The 25,078-nt window shown below is 47.7% G+C and overlaps 1 protein-coding gene across 1 annotated transcript in view; it reads right to left on the bottom strand.

Moving 5' to 3' along the window:
* The window catches only part of LOC123773874 (E3 ubiquitin-protein ligase TRIM23), a 45,468-nt gene extending 21,005 nt beyond the window's left edge, over positions 1 to 24,463 (bottom strand). Inside the window, exons 1-5 of the mRNA XM_045767794.2 lie at positions 24,116 to 24,463; positions 20,045 to 20,204; positions 19,459 to 19,577; positions 13,680 to 13,821; positions 1,003 to 1,136 (exon numbers count right to left, since the gene is read on the bottom strand). Coding sequence (XP_045623750.2) covers positions 1,003 to 1,136; positions 13,680 to 13,821; positions 19,459 to 19,577; positions 20,045 to 20,204; positions 24,116 to 24,214 — 654 coding nt within the window. The 5' untranslated portion in view covers positions 24,215 to 24,463. The remainder of the gene's footprint in view (positions 1 to 1,002; positions 1,137 to 13,679; positions 13,822 to 19,458; positions 19,578 to 20,044; positions 20,205 to 24,115) is intronic.
* Positions 24,464 to 25,078: the final 615 nt, after the last annotated feature.

Genomic DNA, 25,078 nt, shown 5'->3' with positions numbered 1-25,078 from the left:
TGTTAGGAGCGTATGCATCACTTTCCAGCTTCACTTGCTTTTAATTATATGGATGGTGAAATACAAAAGAAACTGTTTGTGAATTTTGTGAGACCAAAACTGGAATATGCAAAAGTTGTATAGTGTCTATATTTCATGAAACACATCAATAAACTGGAAAAGATGCAAAGGCATGCTACAAAATGGCTTCCAGAACTGAAAAGCATGAGTTACGAAGACAGGCTAGAGGTGTTAAATGTGCCAAAGCTAGAAAATAGAAGGAAATGAGGATAGACCCCCACACAACCTATAAATTATGTGAGAAATCTTTAAAGAATTCTGACAAAGAAAGGGATCTAGGGGGTGGTTCTAGATAGAAAACTATCACCTGAGAACCACACTAAGAACATTGTGTGAGGAACCTTTGCAACACTTTCTAACTTCAGAATGGCTTTTAAATACATGGATGGCGAAATACTAAAGAAATTGTTCACGACTTTTGTTAGACCAAAGCTGGAATATGCAGCAGTTGTGTGGTGCCCATATCTTAAGAAGCACATCAACAAACTGGAAAAGGTGCAAAGACATGGCACTAAGTGGCTCCCAGAACTGAAGGACAAGAGCTACGAGGAGAGGTTAGAGGCATTAAATATGCAAAAACTAGAAGATAGAAGAAAAAGAGGCGATATGATCACTACATACAAAATAGTAACAGGAATTGAAAAAATTGATAGGGAAGAATTCCTGAGACCCGGAACTTCAAGAACAAGAGGTCGTAGATTTAAACTAACGAACAAAGCTGCCGGAGAAATATAAGAAAATTCACTTTTGTAAACAGAGTAGTGGACGGTTGAAACAAGTTAGGTGAGAAAGTGGTGGAGGCCAAAACCGTCAGTAGTTTCAAAGCGTTATATGACAAAGAGTACTGGGTAGACGGACATCACGAGCGTAGCTCTCATCCTGTTACTACACTTAGGTAATTACACACACACACACACAACTGTTATTCATAATAAACACTACCTTATGTTTAGTATGTTTGTAATCTTTGCAGATGAAACACATTAGTGGGGCTGCTTGACACCCTTCTTCTAGGCATACAAACTCCACTGGGTGAAAAGAATGATCAGCACATCTCGGTTTCTCACGAGGTTTTTCTGAAAATTTTGTTAATTCTGTATTAAGATCAATATTATTGCACATAAAAGAAAAGCAAAAATAATTTTAAGGCATGAAACAACAAAAGAATGGTTACGGAAGTAGCAGCAGCCAAGTACAGTAATTATTACATCTCAATGAAGAAAGAACTGGTATGTTTCAAGACTTCCTTGTTAGTTAATGCCTAACTTGGTGCCAGTTTACCCCCCCCCCCCCCCCCCCCCTCAGTTCTGATTCTTGGTGGTGAGCATGGCAATGCCTTCCTCTGGACCTGATACTGCTGTGTGTTGTTTCCTCCTGTCTCTGCCCCTCAGCCTGTTGTTCAAGAGATTCAAGAGATCTTTTATCCTTGGGTGTTCAAGGTATGTTATCGTCAAACTTCTGTTTTGCTTGAGCAGCCTTCATGATTGGCAGGGTGGTTGCTCCCATGTTATTCCATTAAGAGAACGTCAAGTAATTGGTCATAGATACTTACCCAAATTTTACTCTTACCTCTTCTGGGGCCTCTGCATCTCCCACCCAGAGCCAGATTTATCCAGATTTAGTTGCATTTACTACTTTGCCTCTTCTGTTGGTTTAGGCCTTGAAATATCTATGGGCATGGGGGTTCCCAGGGTCAAGCAAGAGAGGTTTGTCAGAGCATTTTCAAGAGTTCCAATGTCCAGGCTTATGGCTGAGGAGGCTGAACCTTCCATCCCTCTCACATCCCCGTTGTTTCTTTGAAACATCCTTGGGGATTCGATGACCAAAGGAATGAGGACTTCTTTTGGGGATGCTTGTTCTCTTTCTTATGGATCTCATTCCACTCAGGAAAATGCTGGCTCTGTTCTGGAATACTCTTCTCCTCCAGGGAAAAGGGGAACTTGGGGTTGCCAAAGGATGGCCTAAGGTTGCTCTTTGATCCTCAGTGGTGTTTGGTGTCTAGCCCTGAGGGTGTTAGGACATTAGCTTCTTTCTACTCATCCTTACTTAATAAAGAAGGGGAATGTAAATATAGTGATCCTATGGGTATTTGTAAACCTCTGAGAAACCTCCTCAGAGGACAGTAAGACTCTGTGTTATACCAGGGTTTTCCAGGGCATACCTTATACAGAACTTCTACTTCATATGGCAAGTTAAAGACATTTATAGTGGGTAAAAGGGCTTTTGAAAATAATAGCTTCTGGAATCATACAGGGATTTATTTCTATAGATTTAAGCTAGAGGTACAAAAATATATCTGGAGTGTGATTGTAAACTCAAACACTATTGAACGAGGGTTTTACAAAGATAAATAGTCCTGAAACACTCGGACTTAATTGACAAACATGTAAACTCTAAAGCTCCAGTTACTACTACTATAATTTGGTACACTTGAAGTGTGTTCTTACTGGATTCTAGTACACAGTTGTGTCTACTGTATACTGGCAATTGTGCAATGTGGCTAAAAACGTTTAACAAACTGAGTGGCCCAAGACAACAACCAAGAGTATAACACACTCCACGAGAGATGGAATATCACAAAAAAATGCCAGCTGTCCCTGGGACATTTACATGAACAATCCTATTCCTACTCTTGTATAAAATAGCACCACAAGTACAATAAAAGTCCACATGGATGTTATCCACTAGTTATCCACATGGATGACCGTCTAACTTGACCTAACATATGGAGACAAGCATCCAAATGCCACTTTCAGTACACAACCCTTTGTTTTCATTGAGTAAGTGGCATACCCTTTGCTGCAGTCAGGGACTAGACTGGAAGGAGGCCAGCTTAGCATTTAATGTTTATTTAAGGGGTTCATTCTTTGAGGTGATTGATGTTGCATTGTATGCTCCATTTCTGCAATGTGAAATGTACGTGGCAGTTCCATGTCTCGGTGCCCAAGCTGTCCAGGTTTCTCATGGGGGTGAATTACAAGGCAAGCCTCAGGGTGACAGATGCTCTTAAGATCTGGACTGTGTAGAATGTCTTTGTTTGTCAGTTGTGCAGGGCTCTAGGTACTGTGGTGTCAGATCCCACAGCGCCTGCCTTCTGGTCTGATATCTCTGCAGCAGAGGCTGTGCCTAATTGTTTATACTGCTTTAGTTTCACCTCTTTCAGAGTATCAGTAGTAGAGCCCATATGGATGGTTTGAAGCTTTTCTACCAATCTTGCACATGGAGATTTTAGTCTTTGTGTACTTTTTATTTACAAGTCAGGTGAGAGTACATTTGACTTTGAAGAGGATAATGATGATACACGTTCCACATCAGGCATAATGTGGCAGTATAAGGCAAGGATGCCCACTGAAGGAAGTGGTAAGCTCCTTTAGCTAAATAAGGTACAGAGTGAGAACCACACAGGCAAAATTCAGGTTGCCCAACAAGTATTTGTGGTCCCAGCGTTAACGACAAGACCTACCCAGCAACATCCACAGAAGAGATGACTGTGAGAGAGAACAGCAGGCCATTCTGATATCCCAAATCAACCAAAGCAAGGCAATACCTCAGTGGACACCAACTGAAATTTACACATGATGACTTGAAAGATTCCTGGGTAAAAGCCAAGGTGAATGCCTGGAACCCCAAACCAACCAGTTGTCAAAGTAGGCCAGAGCTCGAACCCGAGCCAGTCTGGTGAAAATATAGGGGTGCCACATTCAAACCAAAGAACACCCGAAGTGTGAACAGAGGTGCCCCATTCTGAAACCTACCAATTCTTAAACCTAGGTAGAATGAAAATATGCTAATAAGAGTCCCAATAATCCAAGGAAATAAGCAAAGACTCAGTTGATAGTTGGATCACTATGGTCATCAGGTTCATGGAACAAGGAATATATGAACTGAGAACAGACAGGTCCATAATAAAGCAAGGGTCTGAGGCACGTGAAAAGAGGAAAAATCAGGAACATGCTGAGCAAGGATGAATTACCTCTATAACACCTTTGTTCGGTAAGTTGTAAATAAGTGTGGAGAAGAGTACACAGCTGAGCAGGTCCATGAAACACCAGAGGGAAGGAGGACCACATTCAGTGAAGACCCCCCGGGATACCACATGGCAAGCCCAGGCATCACAAATAATTAAATAATCACTAATATCACCAAACAACCCATGAGAATTCTGTTTGAAAAAGCACCAGAGCTAGGAGTCATAAATAGGTGAGGCAGGAACAGATGAAATGTTCTTCTCTAAGTGGTTCTGTGCACACTGTGGCATTGGCTAATTTGTCATAAAATGGCCACTCATTCCCAATTATGACAGTTCGAGGCAACAATAATACATCATACTGTATATTACTGATAAAAAACCAGCGTTGAATGTAATGAAACGCCATTTTCTGGGTGAGCCCCGGAGGCTCCCTGGAGCTTATCGGGCTAATGTGTGTTATGTTAGACCGGGACATTAGCTAAGGAGTTCAGACCTACCAGGGACCAGCGCCAGAACCTGGCCCCTTCAGAGAGGTTTCAGGGAGCAATGGCCCTGGAAAACCCCATATGGTTGGGGGTTTTCCTTATCTGCCATCGACCGGGGTTAGGCACCCAGAAAGGTAGGCGTAACAAAACAAACCCCACATGGTAAGAAACTACAACAAAAACCGAACAGAGAGGTAGAAAACTCCCTACAATCCCAAGGAAACAAGCAAACAAGCAAACATCACACTTTACTGCCGCGCCGATCGTCCGCGCAGCCCTCCCCACCCCGGGAGGGGGGAGGGGGGAGCCCCGGACCTACCGCGCCGGCTGCCAAGCTCCAGTTCGGAAGCTAAGCGTCAACCAACGCGAAAAAAACGCCGACCGGTGGGAGGGAGGGTTTCCAGGGAGCCTCCGGGGCTCACCCAGAAAATGGCGTTTCATTACATTCAACGCTGGTTTTCTGTGGGGAGCCCCTACGGCTCCCTGGAGCTTCATACCCAAAGAGAAGGAAAAGAAAGGGCTAACCCGGTAGGCGGCCGCCACAAACTCTGCAACGCAAAGCCAAGACAACCGGTCGCAAACCTGCGACCCAAGGCAACAAGAACGCCCAAGAACAGATGCACACATGGATGGGCGGCCAAAAACCTGTGCGACCCACAATTCCCTGCGCCCGAAATGAGCCCGAGACGTCACCAACACAGCAGCAATTGCTGCAAACGTCTGAACAGCACGGGCGCAAAGACAGACCGCAGTAAGAAGGAAAACACTGCGGACGACCCGGGAGACCCGAGCCCTGAAAACAGGGAACGAAGGAACCGGATCAACCACAGCGCATCCCCAGGCACGGTACGCCGGCAACAGCAAAAAGCACAACTGGACAACACAGGACGCACCCCCCGGCCAAACCAAACAAGTACCAATACCCCAAGAACCCCTCCGGAAAGCAGCCGTCTCGACCGTCGCCAGGACAGAGAAAGGCTGCACACCAATAAAGCTACCACCAGTACCAAAGAGGAGGAAACTGAAACCGAAGGGGCTACCACAAACTGAGGGGAAGAGAAGAAGGCACCCTGAACAAGGACCAGGATGGCTCAGGCGACTCATGAGCAGGCCGGAGGGGAAACAAAACGCGAGAAGACGCAATAAACGTCATACAGTCTCCAAGACGAAGCTCGCAGGTGGGACACCGTCAACAAAGCCACCTGAACACCATAGAGATGGCGATACCTGCGTCAAAATACCAGACGCGAAGAGCCAAAGAGAAGGGCGAACCAGTCACGGACAGGACCGATTCGGCCTGCTGAAAGAGGCGAAGCCTCAGGAAAAACGCCCCGGGTACGGACACCTATCAAGCAGCGTCTGAAAAGAAGGCCGGGCCGGCCACAGTGGAACCATAAGGACTGTTCTCGTGGGAATGGGCTGCAACTGAGCCAGAACCCGAAGCAACAGCTGGACCGGGAGAAGAGGTACAGGTACCCCCCACCTCGGCCTGCCGAAAGCCTCCACCGTGAAGTCCTCGCAGGTGGGAAAGGCGCCACAAAACGGGCGACGCCTAGACCACGCCGACCCGAAGACGTCCATGGCCATGAGTCCATAAGCCCAACAGAGCCAACAAAACGCATTGGCGACGACTGGCCAACCCACGAAGAGGAATGAACCGAGACAGCTGTCCACCAGGACGCAGGACACACCCCGGACACGAACCACACGGTTAACCAAACCCCCTGTGGTTCCGGCAAGAACCACCGGAGAACAGTCCAAACAGAGCTGAATGGTAGAGTACCTAGGGACCCAAACCCTCCGAAGCGCAAACCAGACAGCCATGAACACCTGAACCGGGCTGTGAGCCCGACGGACAGACAGACTCCATCAACCTCGGCCGACCTGGTGAGCACTGGTCACAAAGCCCCAGCCGAGAGACGACCCGTCCGTGAACACATCGAGCGAAGGCTCGGGGAGCCGCCAAGGCACGGAACCCCGAAAACCCCAAAGAGGAAGCTGGTGACGCAGCACCAACACCAGATCCCCAGAGGAACCCAAGGAATGCAAGAGGCGGAAGTGGAGTCTCCGTAGGAACCAACCGACGCCGGAGCCAAACCCGACTCCGCGGGCAGACAAGCACGCCGAAGTGCAAACTCCCGCACAACCGCCCAAGCAACCGCTGAGCAACCCGGGACCCCCTCCCGAACAGCCAAAGGCGGGACCACAGCCACAGTAACACTTCTGGAGGGAAGACAATGAGGGGCCCAAGAGCCTGAAACAAGGCCCAGGTCCGAACCCGGGACGGAAACAGAAGGTAAAACCTCCAGATCACCAGGAAACCAAACCCAGCGATCTGGAAAGAACCATCCCCTGGCGAGCAGACAAGCGGACTGACTGGGAGCCCACACCAGCCAGTCGTCGAGGTAGGCCAGACACCGAATCTCAGACGCAGACAGGGCACTAAGATCCGGTAAAGATGCAAAGAGTATACAAAGTGCCCTTCACAAAACAGGGAATGCAATAAAAACAGCAAACCTGAAGCCCCACCACCAAAGCATTGTAAGACAATCATATGAAGACATATTATGACATATGACAATCATTATATGACAATATGACAATTATAATCAAAGCATTATATGACAAAGAGTGCTGGGAAGACGGGACACCACGAGAGTAGCTCTCATCCTGTAACTACACTTAGATAAGTACACATAGGTAATTACCAACCGTGCTAGCCCCAGAAAAACTGGAGAGGAACGTGCCAAGAAGTGACCTGGAGGTCCAGGTCCACCATCCATGCACCCGGCCCTAACAGAATCCGAACAGGAGACAACAGTCCTCCGAGCAGGGCAGAGGATCCAGGGCGCAGACGGAAGTAGTCCAGAAGAACTGCAGACTGGAAAAGCTCATGACTGCAAAGAGCAGACGGGAAAAACTCATGACTGCAAAGAGCAGACGGGAAGCCCAGAAGGATGGGGCGGATCGACCACGCCCCACGCACCCACGAAGAGGAAATGACGAAGCGCAGGGAAGAAGCCCACCCCGCCAGCTCTGAACCCCCCCCAAGGGGGAGAAGCCGTCCTCCGACGCCAGCAGAGGCCGGAAGACAACCCAAAGCGCCCACCAACAGCGGGACCAAGCGAGAGGCAACAGAGCAAGCTGCTCCCCCAGCGCCCAGTCAACAGAGAAGGGAACAGAACCCCTTCAGAAAGAAAAAGTACACTACCGAAGTCATGAGGAGAGACTACGGGAATGAAACCACACTTCGCTGGAAAAGTGAGGGGAGACTTGATCACCACATACAAGATACCCAAGGGAATCGACAGGGTTGAGAAGGACAGGATATGTAACACAAGGGGCACACGCACTAGGGGACACAGGTGGAAACTGAGTACCCAAAAGAGCCACAGATAGAATTAGTTTTTTTTTTTTTTTTTTTTTTTTTTTTATGAGTGTCAGAATGGGAACGGGAAAGCACTAAGAAGTAATGTGGCGACTCCTCACACAAGTAACGAGGCTGACCCCCATACAATGTCACATGTAGACATGACAGAGCCCAAGAGGCACAGGAACCGATACACCTTTTATTTTTTACTTTACTAATTATAGACCTGTATCATTGACAAGTGTAATAGTGAAAGTATTGGAAAAGCTAATCAAAACTAAATGGGTAGAACACCTGGAGAGAAATGATATAATATCAGACAGACAGTATGGTTTTCGATCAGGAAGATCCTGTGTATCGAATTTACTCAGTTTCTATGATCGGGCCACAGAGATATTACAGGAAAGAGATGGCTGGGTTGACTGCATCTATCTGAACCTAAAAAAGGCTTTCGACAGAGTTCCACATAAGAGGTTGTTCTGGAAACTGGAAAATATTGGAGGGGTGACAGGTAAGCTTCTATCATGGATGAAAAATTTTCTGACTGATAGAAAAATGAGGGCAGTAATCAGAGGCAATGTATCGGAATGGAGAAATGTCACAAGTGGAGTACCACAGGGTTCAGTTCTTGCACCAGTGATGTTTATTGTGTACATAAATGATCTACCAGTTGGTATACAGAATTATATGAACATGTTTGCTGATGATGCTAAGATAATAGGAAGGATAAGAAATTTAGATGATTGTCATGTCCTTCAAGAAGACCTGGACAAAATAAGTATATGGAGCACCACTTGGCAAATGGAATTTAATGTTAATAAATGTCATGTTATGGAATGTGGAATAGGAGAACATAGACCCCACACAACCTATATATTATGTGAGAAATCTTTAAAGAATTCTGATAAAGAAAGAGATCTAGGAGTGGTTCTAGATAGAAAACTATCACCTGAGGACCACATTAAGAATATTGTGCAAGGAGCCTATGCAATGCTTTCTAACTTCAGAATTGCATTTAAATACATGGATGGCGATATACTAAAGAAATTGTTCATGACTTTTGTTAGGCCAAAGCTAGAATATGCAGCTGTTGTGTGGTGCCCATATCTTAAGAAGCACATCAACAAACTGGAAAAGGTGCAAAGACATGCTACTAAGTGGCTCCCAGAACTGAAGGGCAAGAGCTACGAGGAGAGGTTAGAAGCATTAAATATGCCAAAACTAGAAGACAGAAGAAAAAGAGGTGATATGATCACTACGTACAAAATAGTAACAGGAATTGATAAAATCGACAGGGAAGACTTCCTGAGACCTGGAACTTCAAGAACAAGAGGCCATAGATTTAAACTAGCTAAACACAGATGCCGAAGAAATATAAGAAAATTCACCTTCGCAAATAGAGTGGTAGACGGTTGGAACAAGTTAAGTGAGAAGGTGGTGGAGGCCAAGACCGTCAGTAGTTTCAAAGCGTTATATGACAAAGAGTGCTGGGAAGACGGGACACCACGAGCGTAGCTCTCATCCTGTAACTACACTTAGGTAATTACACTTAGGTAATTACCTGTTGACGGACGGTTGAGAGGCAGGACCAAGGAGCCAGAGCTCAACCCCCACAAGCACAACTAGGTGAGGACATATATTGTAAAAGCACAAGCCGCCGACTAGTGACAAAGAGCACTACGCCGGCCAGGCAAAGAAGGCACAAAACTGCATCAAAAGGCCCACCTCGACAGCAAAACCACAAAGTCCCAGCACAACCACAACATGTGCCAAGACCCAAAAAGCTCAGTCTGCAAGCCAGGAAGACCCCGGAACCCCAAAAGGCAGAACCGGGTCACACGAGGAAACAAAGTCCCCTGAACCCACAAAAGGGGGCCCAAGAGGAAGAAACCTCCAGAACGAAACCAAGGAACCCAAAGGAACCCAGAATCGAACCAGGGGGAGCCCAAACCACCACAATTGCCGGCGGAGAACACCACTAAAAGGCAAAGCACAGACCCCAGCAGAACGCCCTGGGAAAACGGTCCCAACAGACCGAAAACCGAGGGGCAAGGTGTGGGAGCAAGCATACCAGCCAGGGGCACTGAGCCTAAACCCAGAGGCTCAGACCCAAAATCAACACCCAAACGTTCCCAGAGGAACAGGCAACGGCAAGAAAACACCAGAAAACAAAGAAACGACAACAGGAGAACAAAAACCCTGCAAATTTTTTGAAAACTCACCAGAGACGCTCGCTCGCACACCCAGACGCATGTAAACAAACCGCAACGCCGCCCTGGTGGCCATGCCGTGAAACCGGCAGACGAAAATGGCCGCCAGCAGGGGCTGTGACTGACGCTTAATACACAAAAACACGTCAGCAAATGTGGGAAGCTAGCAGACTGGAAGGGCGAAAAAACGACGCCCAACAGCAGAAAAACCCCTGAAGGGGCAAAACCGCCCCAGAACTGCTAGTAGGCATCCCCCACAGCCCCGGGAACCAACAACAGAGGCCCCGGGGCAGAGCCGGCCTCCAAGCCCTCCGCCCTTAAAGAAAAGCAAGAGCCCATGGGAAAGGCAACAAGAAAGGGCCGCTGGTAAGACCCAGAAGCCTTGGCAGGAGGCACAGGCTCAAACCTCCGTCCCCAACCCGAACGGGGCATCCCCCGAAAACCGCCCGAGTCTCTGCCGCAACTGAACCCCGCCCCGACCCAGAAACACGCAGACGGTCCGGAGCCGGGAACATGGAGAGAAAGGGGCGAGCAGCACCTAACCAAACGGGGCGGCCACGGGGCATTCGAGTGGGAAACCAACCTAGCATGTTGCAGCAACCTAACCTAGCTTGCAACACGGATGCCGCCTGTACTCTGAACAGTAATAACATCAGGAGAGTACTGGAGAACAAGCAGAGAATCACTCGCAAGACTCCGGGTCAAGGTGTCAGTGACCCAACAGGCAGCATGACGGAGGTAAAAATGGCGACTGTCACCCGGAGACAAGGGAACAGCAACCAACGATCCCGTACAAGACGGGTTGGAACCCGGAAGACACATTCAATGGTCCCCCGAGCCCAGACAGGGGTTTCCAGGGCCCGTAGGGTAACAACTACGGGAAGCCCGGGCAAGGTGTTGCTAACCGGTTAAGAAACCCAAACAAAACAAGAGGGTAGATTATAGCACTGAAAACCCCCGAGACGTGTACAAGCACGGGGGCCTAGCAGAGGGCCGCCAAACACTACCAGTGGAACTATAACCACCTTAGGCAGACCCCCACCAGGCAAGAAAATGAAAAACAAAAGAAAAACCCCGCAAAAGTACACCGTCTCCAGAGGCAACAGAAACCGGCCGCCGCTTAGGTGGCAGGCTGCGCAACACCTTGACGCCCTAACCAGCACAATACCAATCCCTACCCAGGGCCAAACAAGGGCCCCAAGCCCCAGCTGGCCCCAAGGGCGAGGCAAATGCCGAGCAGCAAGAACCTCTACGGGAATGGTTCCCGAACGCCCCAGGGAAGATAACCCTGTAACGCAAGGGCAGTACTCACAGGGCGCTTAGGGAAGTCAGCCACTAAGCACATGCAGCCCCGGCACTGATGAAGTACTCCTGGCCACCGCACACCACAACACACGGCAGTGAACACCACACAAGGCAAACACCGCCTAGGAAACTGAGGCCAGAGAAGCGTCAATCCCGGTTGACATAAGCGAACGAACTGGAGCTTGGCAGCCGGCGCGGTAGGTCCGGGGCTCCCCCCTCCCCCTCCCGGGGTGGGGAGGGCTGCGCGGACGATCGGCGCGGCAGTAAAGTGTGATGTTTGCTTGTTTGCTTGTTTCCTTGGGATTGTAGGGAGTTTTCTACCTCTCTGTTCGGTTTTTGTTGTAGTTTCTTACCATGTGGGGTTTGTTTTGTTACGCCTACCTTTCTGGGTGCCTAACCCCGGTCGATGGCAGATAAGGAAAACCCCCAACCATATGGGGTTTTCCAGGGCCATTGCTCCCTGAAACCTCTCTGAAGGGGCCAGGTTCTGGCGCTGGTCCCTGGTAGGTCTGAACTCCTTAGCTAATGTCCCGGTCTAACATAACACACATTAGCCCGATAAGCTCCAGGGAGCCGTAGGGGCTCCCCACAGAAAACCAGCATTGAAAGTAATGAAATGCCATTTTCTGGGTGAACCCAGGAGGCTTCCTGGAGTTATCAGGCTAATGTATGATATATTAGACCGGGGCATTAGTCTATGGAGTTCAGCCTACTGAGAAGCTGTCCAACAGGCCAGATGACATGACCGAAAACGCCCACGAATCGTGGGACCAAGCGCGATCAAACAGAGCGAGCCTCCCCCCCCCCCCAACTGCAAAAGGGCCGACACCCTTTACGAAAGGCTGGTCGCCAAACAGAGCAATCATCTTGCCGACCAAACGACGCCGGCTTTGAAGGCATCGTCGGCTCAGAAGCTGGCACCAATGGCTTACCTCGACCAGCAGAACCCAAGCTCTGGGACAACCCTTCCAAGAATGGAGAATGGCTGCACCGGAGAACCAACAAGTCCGATATAGGATGACAACTAGACGAAGCCGCCTGCAGAAACTGTGTAACAGCAGACACTACAAGCAGCAATGGACAAAATGGCGATGAAAACCTTAGAGCCATGGCCCAAGCTGATTCCAAAGAGAGAGTGAGCACAGCCTGTTGGCACATGAGACGACAAGCAAAGAACAGAGATACCGCCTCCTTCAGGATAGGCGCAAACAGCTTCAACAGTGCGGCCGACGCCTGAGCACACCAAACGAAGGCCCGGCATTCAACGGTTCCACATCCTCCTCAAGCCAGGACCAAAGACAGCTCGAGAAGGGAAAAGAAGCACAAGACCAAAGCCAAATGGCGACAGGCGCGCAAATTCTCAGCAACCATGGACGCCGAAATGGTAGGAACCTGCACGTGCAGCTGCACAAGGACAATATCCCGAGAAAGCACAAGGGCAAACAAGCAAGTATTAAGGCGCTCAAACTTGCTCCCCTAGTTAAACTTTCCTCCCTCCCAGACATAACTTTATGTCCGTTTTCGTCTACCCGCTTCTGCACAAAAGACGTAAAATTATGTCTCCTTAAAAACCAGCGTTGAATGTAATGAAACGCCATTTTCTGGGTGAGCCCCGGAGGCTCCCTGGAGCTTATCGGGCTAATGTATGTTATATTAGACCGGGACATTAGCTAAGGAGTTCAGACCTACCAGGGACCAGCGCCAGAACCTGGCCCCTTCAGAGAGGTTTCAGGGAGCAATGGCCCTGGAAAACCCCTTTGTGGTTGGGGTTTTCCTTATCTGCCATCGACCGGGGTCAGGCACCCAGAAAGGTAGGCATAACAAAACAAACCCCACATGGTGTAAAAAAAAAAAAAAAAAAAAAAAAAAACGAACAGAGAGGTAGAAACTCCCTACAATCACAAGGAAACAAGCAAACAAGCAACCATCACACTTTACTGCCGCGCCGATCGGAGTTCTGCCACTCTTTTCTGTTTTTCAATGTACTTTTCTTCCCATGTGGGGTTTGTTTTGTTATGCCTACCTTTCTGGGTGCCTAACCCCGGTCGATGGCAGATAAGGAAAACCCCCAACCACAGGGGGGTTTTCCAGGGCCATTGCTCCCTGAACCTCTCTGAGCGGGTCAGGTTCTGGCTTGTGGTCCCCGGTAGGCTGAACTCCATTGACTTAATGCCCCAGTCTAATATATCACACATTAGCCAGATAGCTCCAGGGAGCCGAAGGAGCTACCCACAGAAAATTATCTTTTAAGCACAAAACATACATGCTTATGCACTAACCAGATAAAGGGATGCGTTTATGCTTGTGAAGTGTTCTTGTGGAGTGGGTGCGCTCGGAGCACTCGAGGCATAGGTGGGATGCACATACTGTGCAATAGACTACAGCTAAGTGGTCTTCATCTTCATCACAAGATATACCAAGCTGTAAGTAAAATACTAATGAATCTAATACAAAAGTGATGTATCAAAGGAGCATGAAGCTAACAGAGAAGTGCTGGTGTGCTTTGTCCTCTCAACAAAGCTTTGGCAATCTGATTCTAACAGTTTTGGACATATCATGTTGATTAACATTCCATTTTATAGCTCTTTGCCTAACCTAAAACTAACCCATATAATAGGACGTAATGCTACAAAATTCAAACACTATATAAAAAACTGGCTTCCTGAGGCAGACTTGCAAACACCTATGCAAAGGTTGGCCCCACTCCCTTCTCCCCTACAAAAAACAGCGTTGAATATAATGAAATGCCATTTTCTGGGTAGAGCCCCAGAGGCTCCCTGGTGCTACTGGACTAATATTAGATAATATTTGCAATCCAAGACTGAACAGAGGCTAGAAATGCCACCAAAGAAAAACAAGCTAACAAGCAACATGTCATCTCACCATGCACCGCTCGTTCGTGCTATCTTCCTCCCCCGTCTGGGAGGGGAAGAGGGGGGGTCCCAGCGCACCGAGCTGGCAGCCGGACTGTCAGCTTGGAGGCTGAAAAACCAGCGCTGAATGTTATGAAACGCCATTTTCTGGGTGAGACTCAGAGGCTCCCCCAGAGCTATCTGGGCTGATATGAATGTATCAGACCTTGGCATCAGTCAAGCGAATGGAGTTCTAGGCCTACCAGGGACCACGAGCCAGAATCAGACCCCCTCAGAGAGGCATGAGAAGGAATGGCCTATAGAAACCCCCCCCCCCCCTCCCATGTGGTTGAAAGCATTCTATGTCTGTCATCGATTGGGTCAGGCACCCAGAAAGGTAAGCGCCCCAAAACAAACCCCTATTCTGGCTAAAAATTTGCTACTGAAAGTCGAACTGTTGGACAGAACTCCCCAAATGAAAACGAGCAAATGAGCATGACGTCACAGCGCCGCTGTCTGCACAGCTCCTCCCCTCTCCGGGGCGGGGAAAGGGGCACCCCAGATCTCTGTGCCGGCTAGCCACACCCCAGTTCTGAGGTTGGATGTAAAAAAAACATGAAAAACTGCCGACCAGGGGGGGGGGAGGGATGGTTGCTGAGGAACCTCCGGGTCTCACCCAGAAAATGGTGTTTGATTACATTCAACGCTGGTTTTTAGGAGCCAGGACCCTGTTCGACCTTCAAAACCCCTGTGCCCTAATGTCAGCCCAAGACGTTACCAAAGACAGCAGCCAACGCATCAAACTTACGAACATCGTGGGTACGAGGATAAACCGCAGGCTGGCTGGACCGAATAACCCTGCGGACGACCTCTGAGACCCGAACCCTGAAACAGGGAAGAAGAGTAACCGGATCAACCCAAAGCGCGTCTCCAGCCACCAAGGCCGTGGCGCGCAGGTAACGGCGGAGAGCTGCTACTGGACAAAACACATGATGCACCCCTGGCCTAAACAACAAAGCATCAACCACCCAAGAACTCCTTTGGAAAGCAGTAGTCTCATTCTTCGCCAGAAAAGAAGTAAACGGCTGCAAACAAACCTACCACCAGGACCAAAAGAACAGAAACCCCAGCGCCGGAGGAGAGCATGCAGCTCCCCGACTCAACCCCCAGAGGCCACTGCCAACAGGATAAGTGCTTTGGAAAAACAATCCTGAACCGAAGGAGCCACAACAAACTGAGGAGGAGGGACAAAAAAAGGAGCACCCAGTCCAACGACCAGGGGCCAGATTCACGAAGCAGTTACGAAAGTACTTACGAACGTGTACATCTTTCCTCAATCTTTGACAGATTTGGTTACATCTATTAAAGAGTTTACAAGCGTGAAAACTTGCCAATCAACTGTTGTTATTATCATAAACGGCCTCCTGGTGCTTCGGAGTTCATTAACTGTTTAATAATTGTAAACAAAGCCGCCAAAGATTGAAAAAAGATGTACAGGTTCGTACATACTTGCGTAATTGCTTCGTGAATCTGGCCCCAGAATGGCTCAGGCGGTGCATGAGCGGGCCGGAGGTGAAACAATGCACAAGACAGCTTGCGGAATGGAGCAAAAGTAACATCCATCCCGAATGCAAGCTGCAATGGCTCTACCAGCACCGCACGATACGAGGCGACAGTATTCACCATAAGATGATGGTCCTGAAACAACTACGAAAGGAATGCCAGGACAACCCGAACCGAGAGAGAAGTAAACATACAAAGGGACAAGAAATAAAGGTACAACCGCTAGGAACTTTATACTGCCGCCAAGACGAAGCACGCATGTGGGACACCATCAACGAAGCCATCTGATCACCATACAAGTGGTGATAAACCTGTGTCAAAAAGACCAGATGAGAAGACTCAAGAAGATCGAACCAGTTTTGTAACAAACCGGTCCGATCTGCTGAAAAAAGCAGAGCCACAGGAAGACCCTCAGGTTCGGACACCAAGCAAGCAGCGCCTGCTTGGTGTCCAAACCAAGGCTGGGCTGGCCCCCCAAGGAGCCAAGAGAACTACTCTCCCTCGGTAAGTTTCCAAGCAAGCCAAGACCTGGAGTAACAGCTGAACTGGGGGAAAGAGAAACAGGTAACTCCACCTCAACCAGTCCTGCCGCAAGGCATCGACCCCGATGACCTCACAGTCGCAGAAGGGCGCCACATACAATGGGAGACACCTCAACCACGCCGATGCGAAGAGGTCCACCTCCGAGACCCCGTACATCTGGCAGAACCAATTGAACGAGTCAGCGTTGACCATCCATTCTGGTGGACAGGCTGTCTGCCAGGACACTGGACAACCCCCGAACGTGAACGGCCAGGAGAGCCAAACCCCGAGAACTTAGCAGACGAGTAACCCGAAGCGACCAGCCCCAAAGAGCCAAGGACTGCATTGAACCCCCCTTGGTTCAAGCAATGAACCCTCTGAAGCGACATCCACACCACCGCAAACTCCTGCACCGTGCTGTGGGCCCGACGGAAGGATGGATCCTACCGCCCCTGGCAGATCTGGTGAGCACCTGTCACAAAACCCCAGCCAAGAGACGACGCATCTGTGAACACATCAGGCGAGGGCTCAGGTAGGCGCCAAAGCGCTGAACCCCGAATAACTCGAGGAGGAAGCAGGTGACTCAGCAACTGACACAAAGACCCCGGGGGCTGAACCTAGCGATCACGAGAGAGGTGGAAGGGACATCATCAAAGGAACCAGAACAGCCGACGAAGTCAAACCGGACCCGGCGGGTAGACCATCACGGCAAAGTTCAGGCTCCTGCACAAACCCTCAAGCAACCGCCGGGTGATCCGGGAGACCCCCAAAAACAGGCGAAGGCAAGATTGCAGCTGAAGCAGAACCTCCGGAGGAAGAGACAAGGAAGTGGTCCAAGAGTCCCACACAAGACCCAGCCAAGATCGGACCTGAGAGGGAACTTTATGGGATTTTCTCCAGTTCACCAGAAATCTGAACTCGGCGAGCCGGGAAAAAAAAAAAAATCCCTGGCGAGCAGACACGCAAACAGGCTGGGGACCCATACCAGCCAGTCGTCGAGGTAGGCCAGAACCCGAACCCTTAAGAGAAGCAGACAAGCCACAATGACCCGGGTAAGGCATGTGAACACACGAGGCACCAGATTCAAGCCAAATGGAAGGCAACAAAAACTTTAAGCCTGACGCTCCACAACAAAACCGAGGAAGGGCCAACGCCCCTTACAAGAAACTGACTTACAAGCAGAGCGATCATTGCCGTCACCAGACGTCGTTGGTTCCGAAGGCAGCGCCGGCTCTGAAACTGGCACCACTGGCATAACACGATGGGAGGAACCCCAAGCCCTGGCACCACTGGCCTACCACAACGGGAGGAACCCCAAACCCTGGCACGACCCTCCCGGGAAGACCCCCCCCCCCACGTGCCCCCCAGAGAACCAACAAGTCCGACATGGGACAACTGCAAGAAGCCGCCTGCAGATACTACACCACTGCAGACTCTGCAAACAGCAAGGGACAAAAAAGCAAAGAAAATCTAAGAGCCAGGGCTTAAGTAGATTCCAAGGAGGAAGCAAACACTGCCTGCCAACATGCGAGGCGAGAAGCAAAAACAGACACACTGCATCCCGTAGGATCTGTGCGAACAGCTTCAACAGGGCAGACGACACTTGCAACGTTAAAACCTAAGCACCAGACCCAGGATCAGCCCCAAGTGCCTCCACAACCTCCTCAAACCAATCTGAAGAGAGCTCAAGAAAGGAAAATAACCGCAAGACCGACGCCAAAAAGCCACGGGCGTGCAAATTGTCAGCAACCAGGACAAGGAACCAGGTTCCCACAAGGGTGGGAACCTGCACGTGAAGCTGAACAATGCCGACATCTCGAGGAAGGGCAGGAGCGAACAAACATGCATTGAGGTGGTCAAAGTGACCCCCCAGGAGAACCTGGATCACCGTAAGAGTCTCCTGCCACTCAAGCGTATGGGAACGACAAAACATATGCCACGCTTCCATAAAAAAAACAGGACAGTCCATCAGCCAAGATGACTCTGAAACCTCATAACGAATCCAGTAAGGAAAAGAAGATCCAAACATGAACGAGGAAGGATCCCTTATGGAGGCGTAATCCGGGTCGTGCAGGAGGTTAGCGACAAGGGTCCGCCACTCAGCAGAGAGCCTCAAACTATCCGGATAGATTGAGCTGCTGATCCACTCAGAGAGGTGGAGACTCTGGAAGGGAAGAGCATTGGGAAATGGGCAGAAGGGCTGGAAACCAGGGCTGATTTGGCCAACACAGGAGCTAAACTGGAAAGGCAAAGGGAATGCTACAAACCCCAGTCCTAGCAAAATTCATCCATTGCAAATGCCTAATGATCCATAAATGGTGCAACATAGATTGGGAACCATAACGTCCACACAGAGGCAAACAGCTCCACCTATGGATGGCCAAACAATTTCCCACAGCAGAAGTAAGAAAGACCATCTACAAGTATGTGTGACATGCCTCAAATGTTAATAGCTCTAAAGACTAAATCCTGAGAAGCCAGAAGCTGGGCTATTCATAAATTCCAACCTCACAGGGAACAGCAATGAATCAAATTATCCCCAATTGAGGCATTGAACCACGAGGAAAGAATCCAAATAAAAGCAGAGGGAAGTTTATCAAAAGACACTCCTGAATGCCAAACAGACCACTGCAAGCTCCAGGCATGCAATGTCTGCCCAAAATGTGCACTTACTGCAGGCAAGGAAGCCACTGCCCTTAAATAGTGTAATTACATAAGTGTAATTACCTAAGTGTAGTTACAGGATACAGAGCTACACTTCTGGTGTCTCATCTTTCCCCCACTTTTTGTCATATAACACTTTGAAATTACTGACGTTTTTTACCTCCACCACTTTCTCACTTACCTTATTCCAACCATGCAAAAAAAAAACACTTTCCAATAATTTTTTGTCACCTTTGGAGATGAGCTCCCATACATGACTACTGTACATACTGTACAGTTTAGCAAATGTTCACACATATATACTGTATATAATTACTTTCCATTAGAAATGTCACATATATGAATTCTAAAATTTCCATTAATACCCTACTTGCCACGATGTTAATAAGAATTAAACAAACGCAATACAGTATACAGAATGTCTACGTCCATTATACAAGTGTCAAGACAAACCTACCTCACGCTGCTTTATGAGGACTTCGGGTAGGAGTACAGCATCAGATCGAGATAACGAAAGTCTCTCCAATAGTTCCAGAAGAGCAAAATTTTTCTTCAGGCCCCATACACCTGATGCACCTTGAAGAAAAGAAGATAAGACACCTTATGACCTCATACAATAAATAGTTTTCAGTCGATAGTAAGAAATGAGAAGGTTAATGCATAATAATGAATATAGTTCTGTAATAAGCCGAGTTCTCTTTTATTATAAAGTTTACCCCTTCACACCATTAATTTTTTTTCCAAATTATTTTAAGTTTTGTTCAAAACACTTTGTGTAATAGTGGCTTCATTAGTTTGTGTAACTCCTGTCCCCACAATTGTACATTACTCTTATGTTCTATTGAACAATTTGAATAAGGTGAACCTTTTATCTGACACCAAAATAATATCTTTTAATATGTTTCAACTTGTTCAAGTAAGAAAATACAAACAAAAAAATCAAAATAAAAAAGACAAATACTTTGTGATAATAATATAACAAAGTATATTTCTACTGTCATTTGACAATGCATTAATCCATCAAATTTATCTATTTAACATACCTATAGGGGTGGGCTGTCGGTCAAATGGGCAATGAATATTGTTGTCATGTGTAGGTAGCCGAAGCAGGCAGGCATGGCAGAGTGTATGGCCACAAAACAGGAGACGAGGTACTTTATCTCCTCCCAGACTGAACCCATCTTCACAGACTCGACATTCTAACTGCATAACAGTATACGGGGTATTATTAAGATACAGTACATGACAAATCACGGATTTTCAGCATCAGTTTAAGTTCCTATTGCAATCAATATTCCTACTTGTATGATAAAGTATTATGTAGTCAATTGAGATTGACATTTTTTGTAAATAATTATATTGAGTACTGTACAGCACAAAATTGTGATTCTAATAATACACTGCATATATATATATGTATATATATATATATATATATATATACTGTATATATATATATATATATATATATGTCGTACCTAGTAGCCAGAACGCACTTTTTGGCCTACTATGCAAGGCCCGATTTGCCTAATAAGCCAAGTTTTCCTGAATTAATATATTTTCTCTAATTTTTTTCTTATGAAATGATAAAGCTACCCATTTCATTATGTATGAGATCAATTTTTTTTTATTGGAGTTAAAATTAACGTAGATATATGACCCAACCTAATCAACCCTACCTAACCTAACCTAACCTGTCTTTATAGGTTAGGTTAGGTTAGGTAGCCAAAAAAGTTAGGTTAGGTTAGGTTAGGTAGGTTAGGTTGATGAAAAACAATTAATTCATGAAAACTTGGCTTATTAGGCAAATCGGGCCTTGAATAGTAGGCTGAGAAGTGCGTTCTGGCTACTAGGTACGACATATATATATATATATATATATATATATATATATATATATATATATATATATATATATATATATATATATATATATATATATATATATATATATATATATATATATATATATATATATACAGTATATATATACAGTATATATATACAGTATATATATATATATATATAGATATATATATATATATGTCGTACCTAGTAGCCAGAATGCACTTCTCGGCCTACTATGCAAGGCCCGATTTGCCTTATAAGCCAAGTTTTCTGAATTAATATATTTTCTATATTTTTTTCCTTATGAAATGATAAAGCTACCCATTTCATTATGTATGAGGTCAATTTTTTTTTATTGGAGTTAAAATTAACGTAGATATATGACCGAACCTAACCAACCCTACCTAAGCTAACCTAACCTATCTTTATAGGTTAGGTTAGGTAGCCGAAAAAGTTAGGTTAGGTTAGGTTAGGTAGTCGAAAAAAAAATTAATTCATGAAAACTTGGCTTATTAGGCAAATTGGGCCTTGCATAGTAGGCTGAGAAGTGCGTTCTGGCTACTAGGTACAACATATATATATATATATATATATATATATATATATATATATATATATGTCGTACCTAATAGCCAGAACGCACTTCTCAGCCTACTATTCAAGGCCCGATTTGCCTAATAAGCCAAGTTTTCATGAATTAATGTTTTTTCGTCTACCTAACCTACCTAACCTAACCTAACCTAGCTTTTTTTGGCTACCTAACCTAACCTTACCTATAAATATAGGTTAGGTTAGGTTAGGTAGGGTTGGTTAGGTTCGGTCATATATCTTCGTTAATTTTAACTCCAATAAAAAAAAATTGACCTCATACATAGAGAAAAGGGTTGCTTTATCATTTCATAAGAAAAAAATTATAGTAAATATATTAATTCAGGAAAACTTGGCTTATTAGGCAAATCGGGCCTTGCATAGTAGGCTGAGAAGTGCGTTCTGGCTACTAGGTACGACATATATATATATATATATATATATATATATATATATATATGTTTTACCTAACAGTCAGAACCAAACTACTTGGCCTAGTATGTAATACCTGATTTGCCTAAAAAAGTGGTTTTTATTACAGTATTTTAAAATATTTCTTTCCAAGTTAGTTTATTCCAATTAATATTATTATATTACAGTACAATTACTGTCTCTATGAGGTCTCTATGAGACCCCCAAGGTCTCAACTATGGTATTTGTGCTTGGGGTTCTACTACCCAAAATCATATACATCCTCTAATTACTCAACACAAATCTGCTACTAGAATAACAAACTGTGGTCCCAGACAGCACTCGGCATCCTTAAATCTTTGAATATGTTAGATATTAAGTCACTGTACATCCTCTCAAGTGTTCACTATCTATATTTAAAACTCTGAACTGTAATGCCAATCCTGATCTTAAATGCTTCCTAGAAGGTTGTAACAAATCCTATGGGCACCACCCCAGAAACAAATACTTTTTTTTTTTTTTTTTTTTTTTTTTGAGATATATACAAGAGTTGTTACATTCTTGTACAGCCACTAGTACGCGTAGCGTTTCGGGCAGGTCCCTGGAATACGATCCCCTGCCGCGAAGAAGCGTTTTTTCATCCAAATACACATTTTACTGTTGCGTTAAACAGAGGCTACAGTTAAGGAATTGCGCCCAGTAAATCCCCCACTTATTTGATAGTCAAAGAGTGCATCTTAACCAAACTAGAAATGGTCTACAAATCAAGGGATCCAGAATGTGGAATGACCTTCCAAATCATGTCAAAGGTTAGGTTATAACAGCTGATTTCTGCCATCCGCCCCCCCCTTGTTTCTCTTTTTCAACTCAATTTATGCTTTGATCTCAATTAGTATTAAGTTTTAGTCTAAGTGTTTTTTCCTACACCTTGCCTGAAACACTGCGCGTATTGGTGGCTTTAGGCATTGTATATATTGTACTGTACTGTACTAGCTTTTTCAACATCTCCAACATTATGTTTGTAACCCATCTTGAATGTATGGACTTTTACCTCAATAAACATTTGATTTGATTTGATTTGTTTTGATATTAAATTCAGAACCTGAATTAACGATTTAGTTAGGTTGTGATAGGCGAAGTACGGGTTGATCAAATATTTATATCAGTTTTTGCTCAAATAAAAAATATTAAAATCATACATAATTTAACGCAAAGCTTAATCATTGCAAAAAAAATTGAAAAAATAATATTTCAGAAAAATCCATGACAATTATACCATGGATAAATGAACTTCCAAGTTCCTTCCCAGCATTTAAATATAGGTAAACAATGCTGGGCTTCCTTTCCATCACAGTAAACCCAACCACTGTACACGTTGTTCAGGAACCTGTACATCAGTTGACTGAGGGTTGAGAGGCGGGACCAAAGAGCCAGAGCTCAGCCCCCGCAAGCACACCTAGGTAACTAGGTAAGTACACTAGTGACAAGTGAAGAGCAGAGCCACCAGAGGCAGGAGAGGGCGTGAGGGGGAGTGAGAGCACCCCGAGGGCACCCTCAGGGCACCCCAGAGCACCCCGAGGGCACCCCCAGGGCACCCCGAGGGCACCCTCAGGGCACCCTCAGGGCACCCCAGAGCACCCCGAGGGCACCCCCAGGGCACCCCAGAGCACCCCGAGGGCACCCTCAGGGCACCCCCAGGGCACCCCAGAGCACCCCGAGGGCACCCTCAGGGCACCCTCAGGGCACCCCCAGGGCACCCTCCCTCACAATAATAATAGTACTACTTCTTCTTCATGATAGTAGAGGTGCAGTTTGCTGGAAGGTAATAATGTTACACTTTGGTTTACATGAGGAGTAAGTGGTGGAGACCCCAGAGTGGGGGCCCCAGGGGCACCCGTCGCCACAGTGGGGGCCCAGGGCACCCCGAGGGCACCCCGAGGGCACCCCAGAGCACCCCCAGGGCACCCTCAGGGCACCTTCAGGGCACCCCCAGGGCACCCTCAGGGCACCCCAGAGCACCCCCAGGCCACCCCAGAGTACCCCCAGGGCACCCCTAGGGCACCCCGAGGGCACCCCAGAGCACCCCCAGGGCACCCCAAGGGCAACCCAGAGCACCCCCAGGGCACCCCCAGGCCACTCCAGAGCACCCCGAGGGCACCCCAGAGCACCCCCAGAGCACCCTCAGGCCACCCCTCAGGCCACCCCAGGGCACCCCCAGGGCACCCCGAGGGCACCCCAGGGCACCCCAGGGCACGAGGTTCACTTACATTGTTGCCGTACTTGTTGAGGGCGGTGTGAGGGGTGTTGAAGGTGTGGAAGGACTGAGACCTGGCCAAAGCCGCCGACATTAACGCCTCGTCCGCCATCCTGCCTCACTGTGGCCGCTGCTGCCTCCACCCCCCTCACACTGCTGCCTCCACCCTCCTCACACTGCTGCCTCCACCCTCCTCACACTGCTGCCTCCACCCTCCTCACACTGCTGCCTCCACCCTCCTCACACCACACTCCCTGCTGCCTCCACCCTCCTCACACTGCTGCCTCCACCATCCTCACACTGCTGCCTTCACCCGCCTCACACTGCTGCCTCCACCCTCCTCACACTGCTGCCTCCACCCTCCTCACACTGCTGCCTCCACCCTCCTCACACTGCTGCCTCCACCCTCCTCACACCACACTCCCTGCTGCCTCCACCCTCCTCACACTGCTGCCTCCACCTTCCTCACACTGCTGCCTCCACCCTCCTCACACCACACTCCCTGCTGCCTCCACCCTCCTCACACTACACTCCCTGCTGCCTCCACCCTCCTCACACTGCTGCCTCCACCCTCCTCACACCACACTCCCTGCTGCCTCCACCCTCCTCACACTGCTGCCTCCACCCTCCTCACACTGCTGCCTCCACCCTCCTCACACTGCTGCCTCCACCCCCCTCACACTGCTGCCTCCACCCTCCTCACACTGCTGCCTCCACCCTCCTCACACTGCTGCCTCCACCCTCCTCACACTGCTGCCTCCACCCTCCTCACACCACACTCCCTGCTGCCTCCACCCTCCTCACACTGCTGCCTCCACCATCCTCACACTGCTGCCTTCACCCGCCTCACACTGCTGCCTCCACCCTCCTCACACTGCTGCCTCCACCCTCCTCACACTGCTGCCTCCACCCTCCTCACACTGCTGCCTCCACCCTCCTCACACTGCTGCCTCCACCCTCCTCACACTGCTGCCTC

The sequence above is a fragment of the Procambarus clarkii genome, chromosome 91 (genome assembly GCF_040958095.1).
Source record: "Procambarus clarkii isolate CNS0578487 chromosome 91, FALCON_Pclarkii_2.0, whole genome shotgun sequence".
Lineage (NCBI taxonomy): Eukaryota > Metazoa > Arthropoda > Malacostraca > Decapoda > Cambaridae > Procambarus > Procambarus clarkii.
Note: the sequence above shows the minus strand (reverse complement) of the source record. Positions and strands in the feature narration are given on the sequence as shown.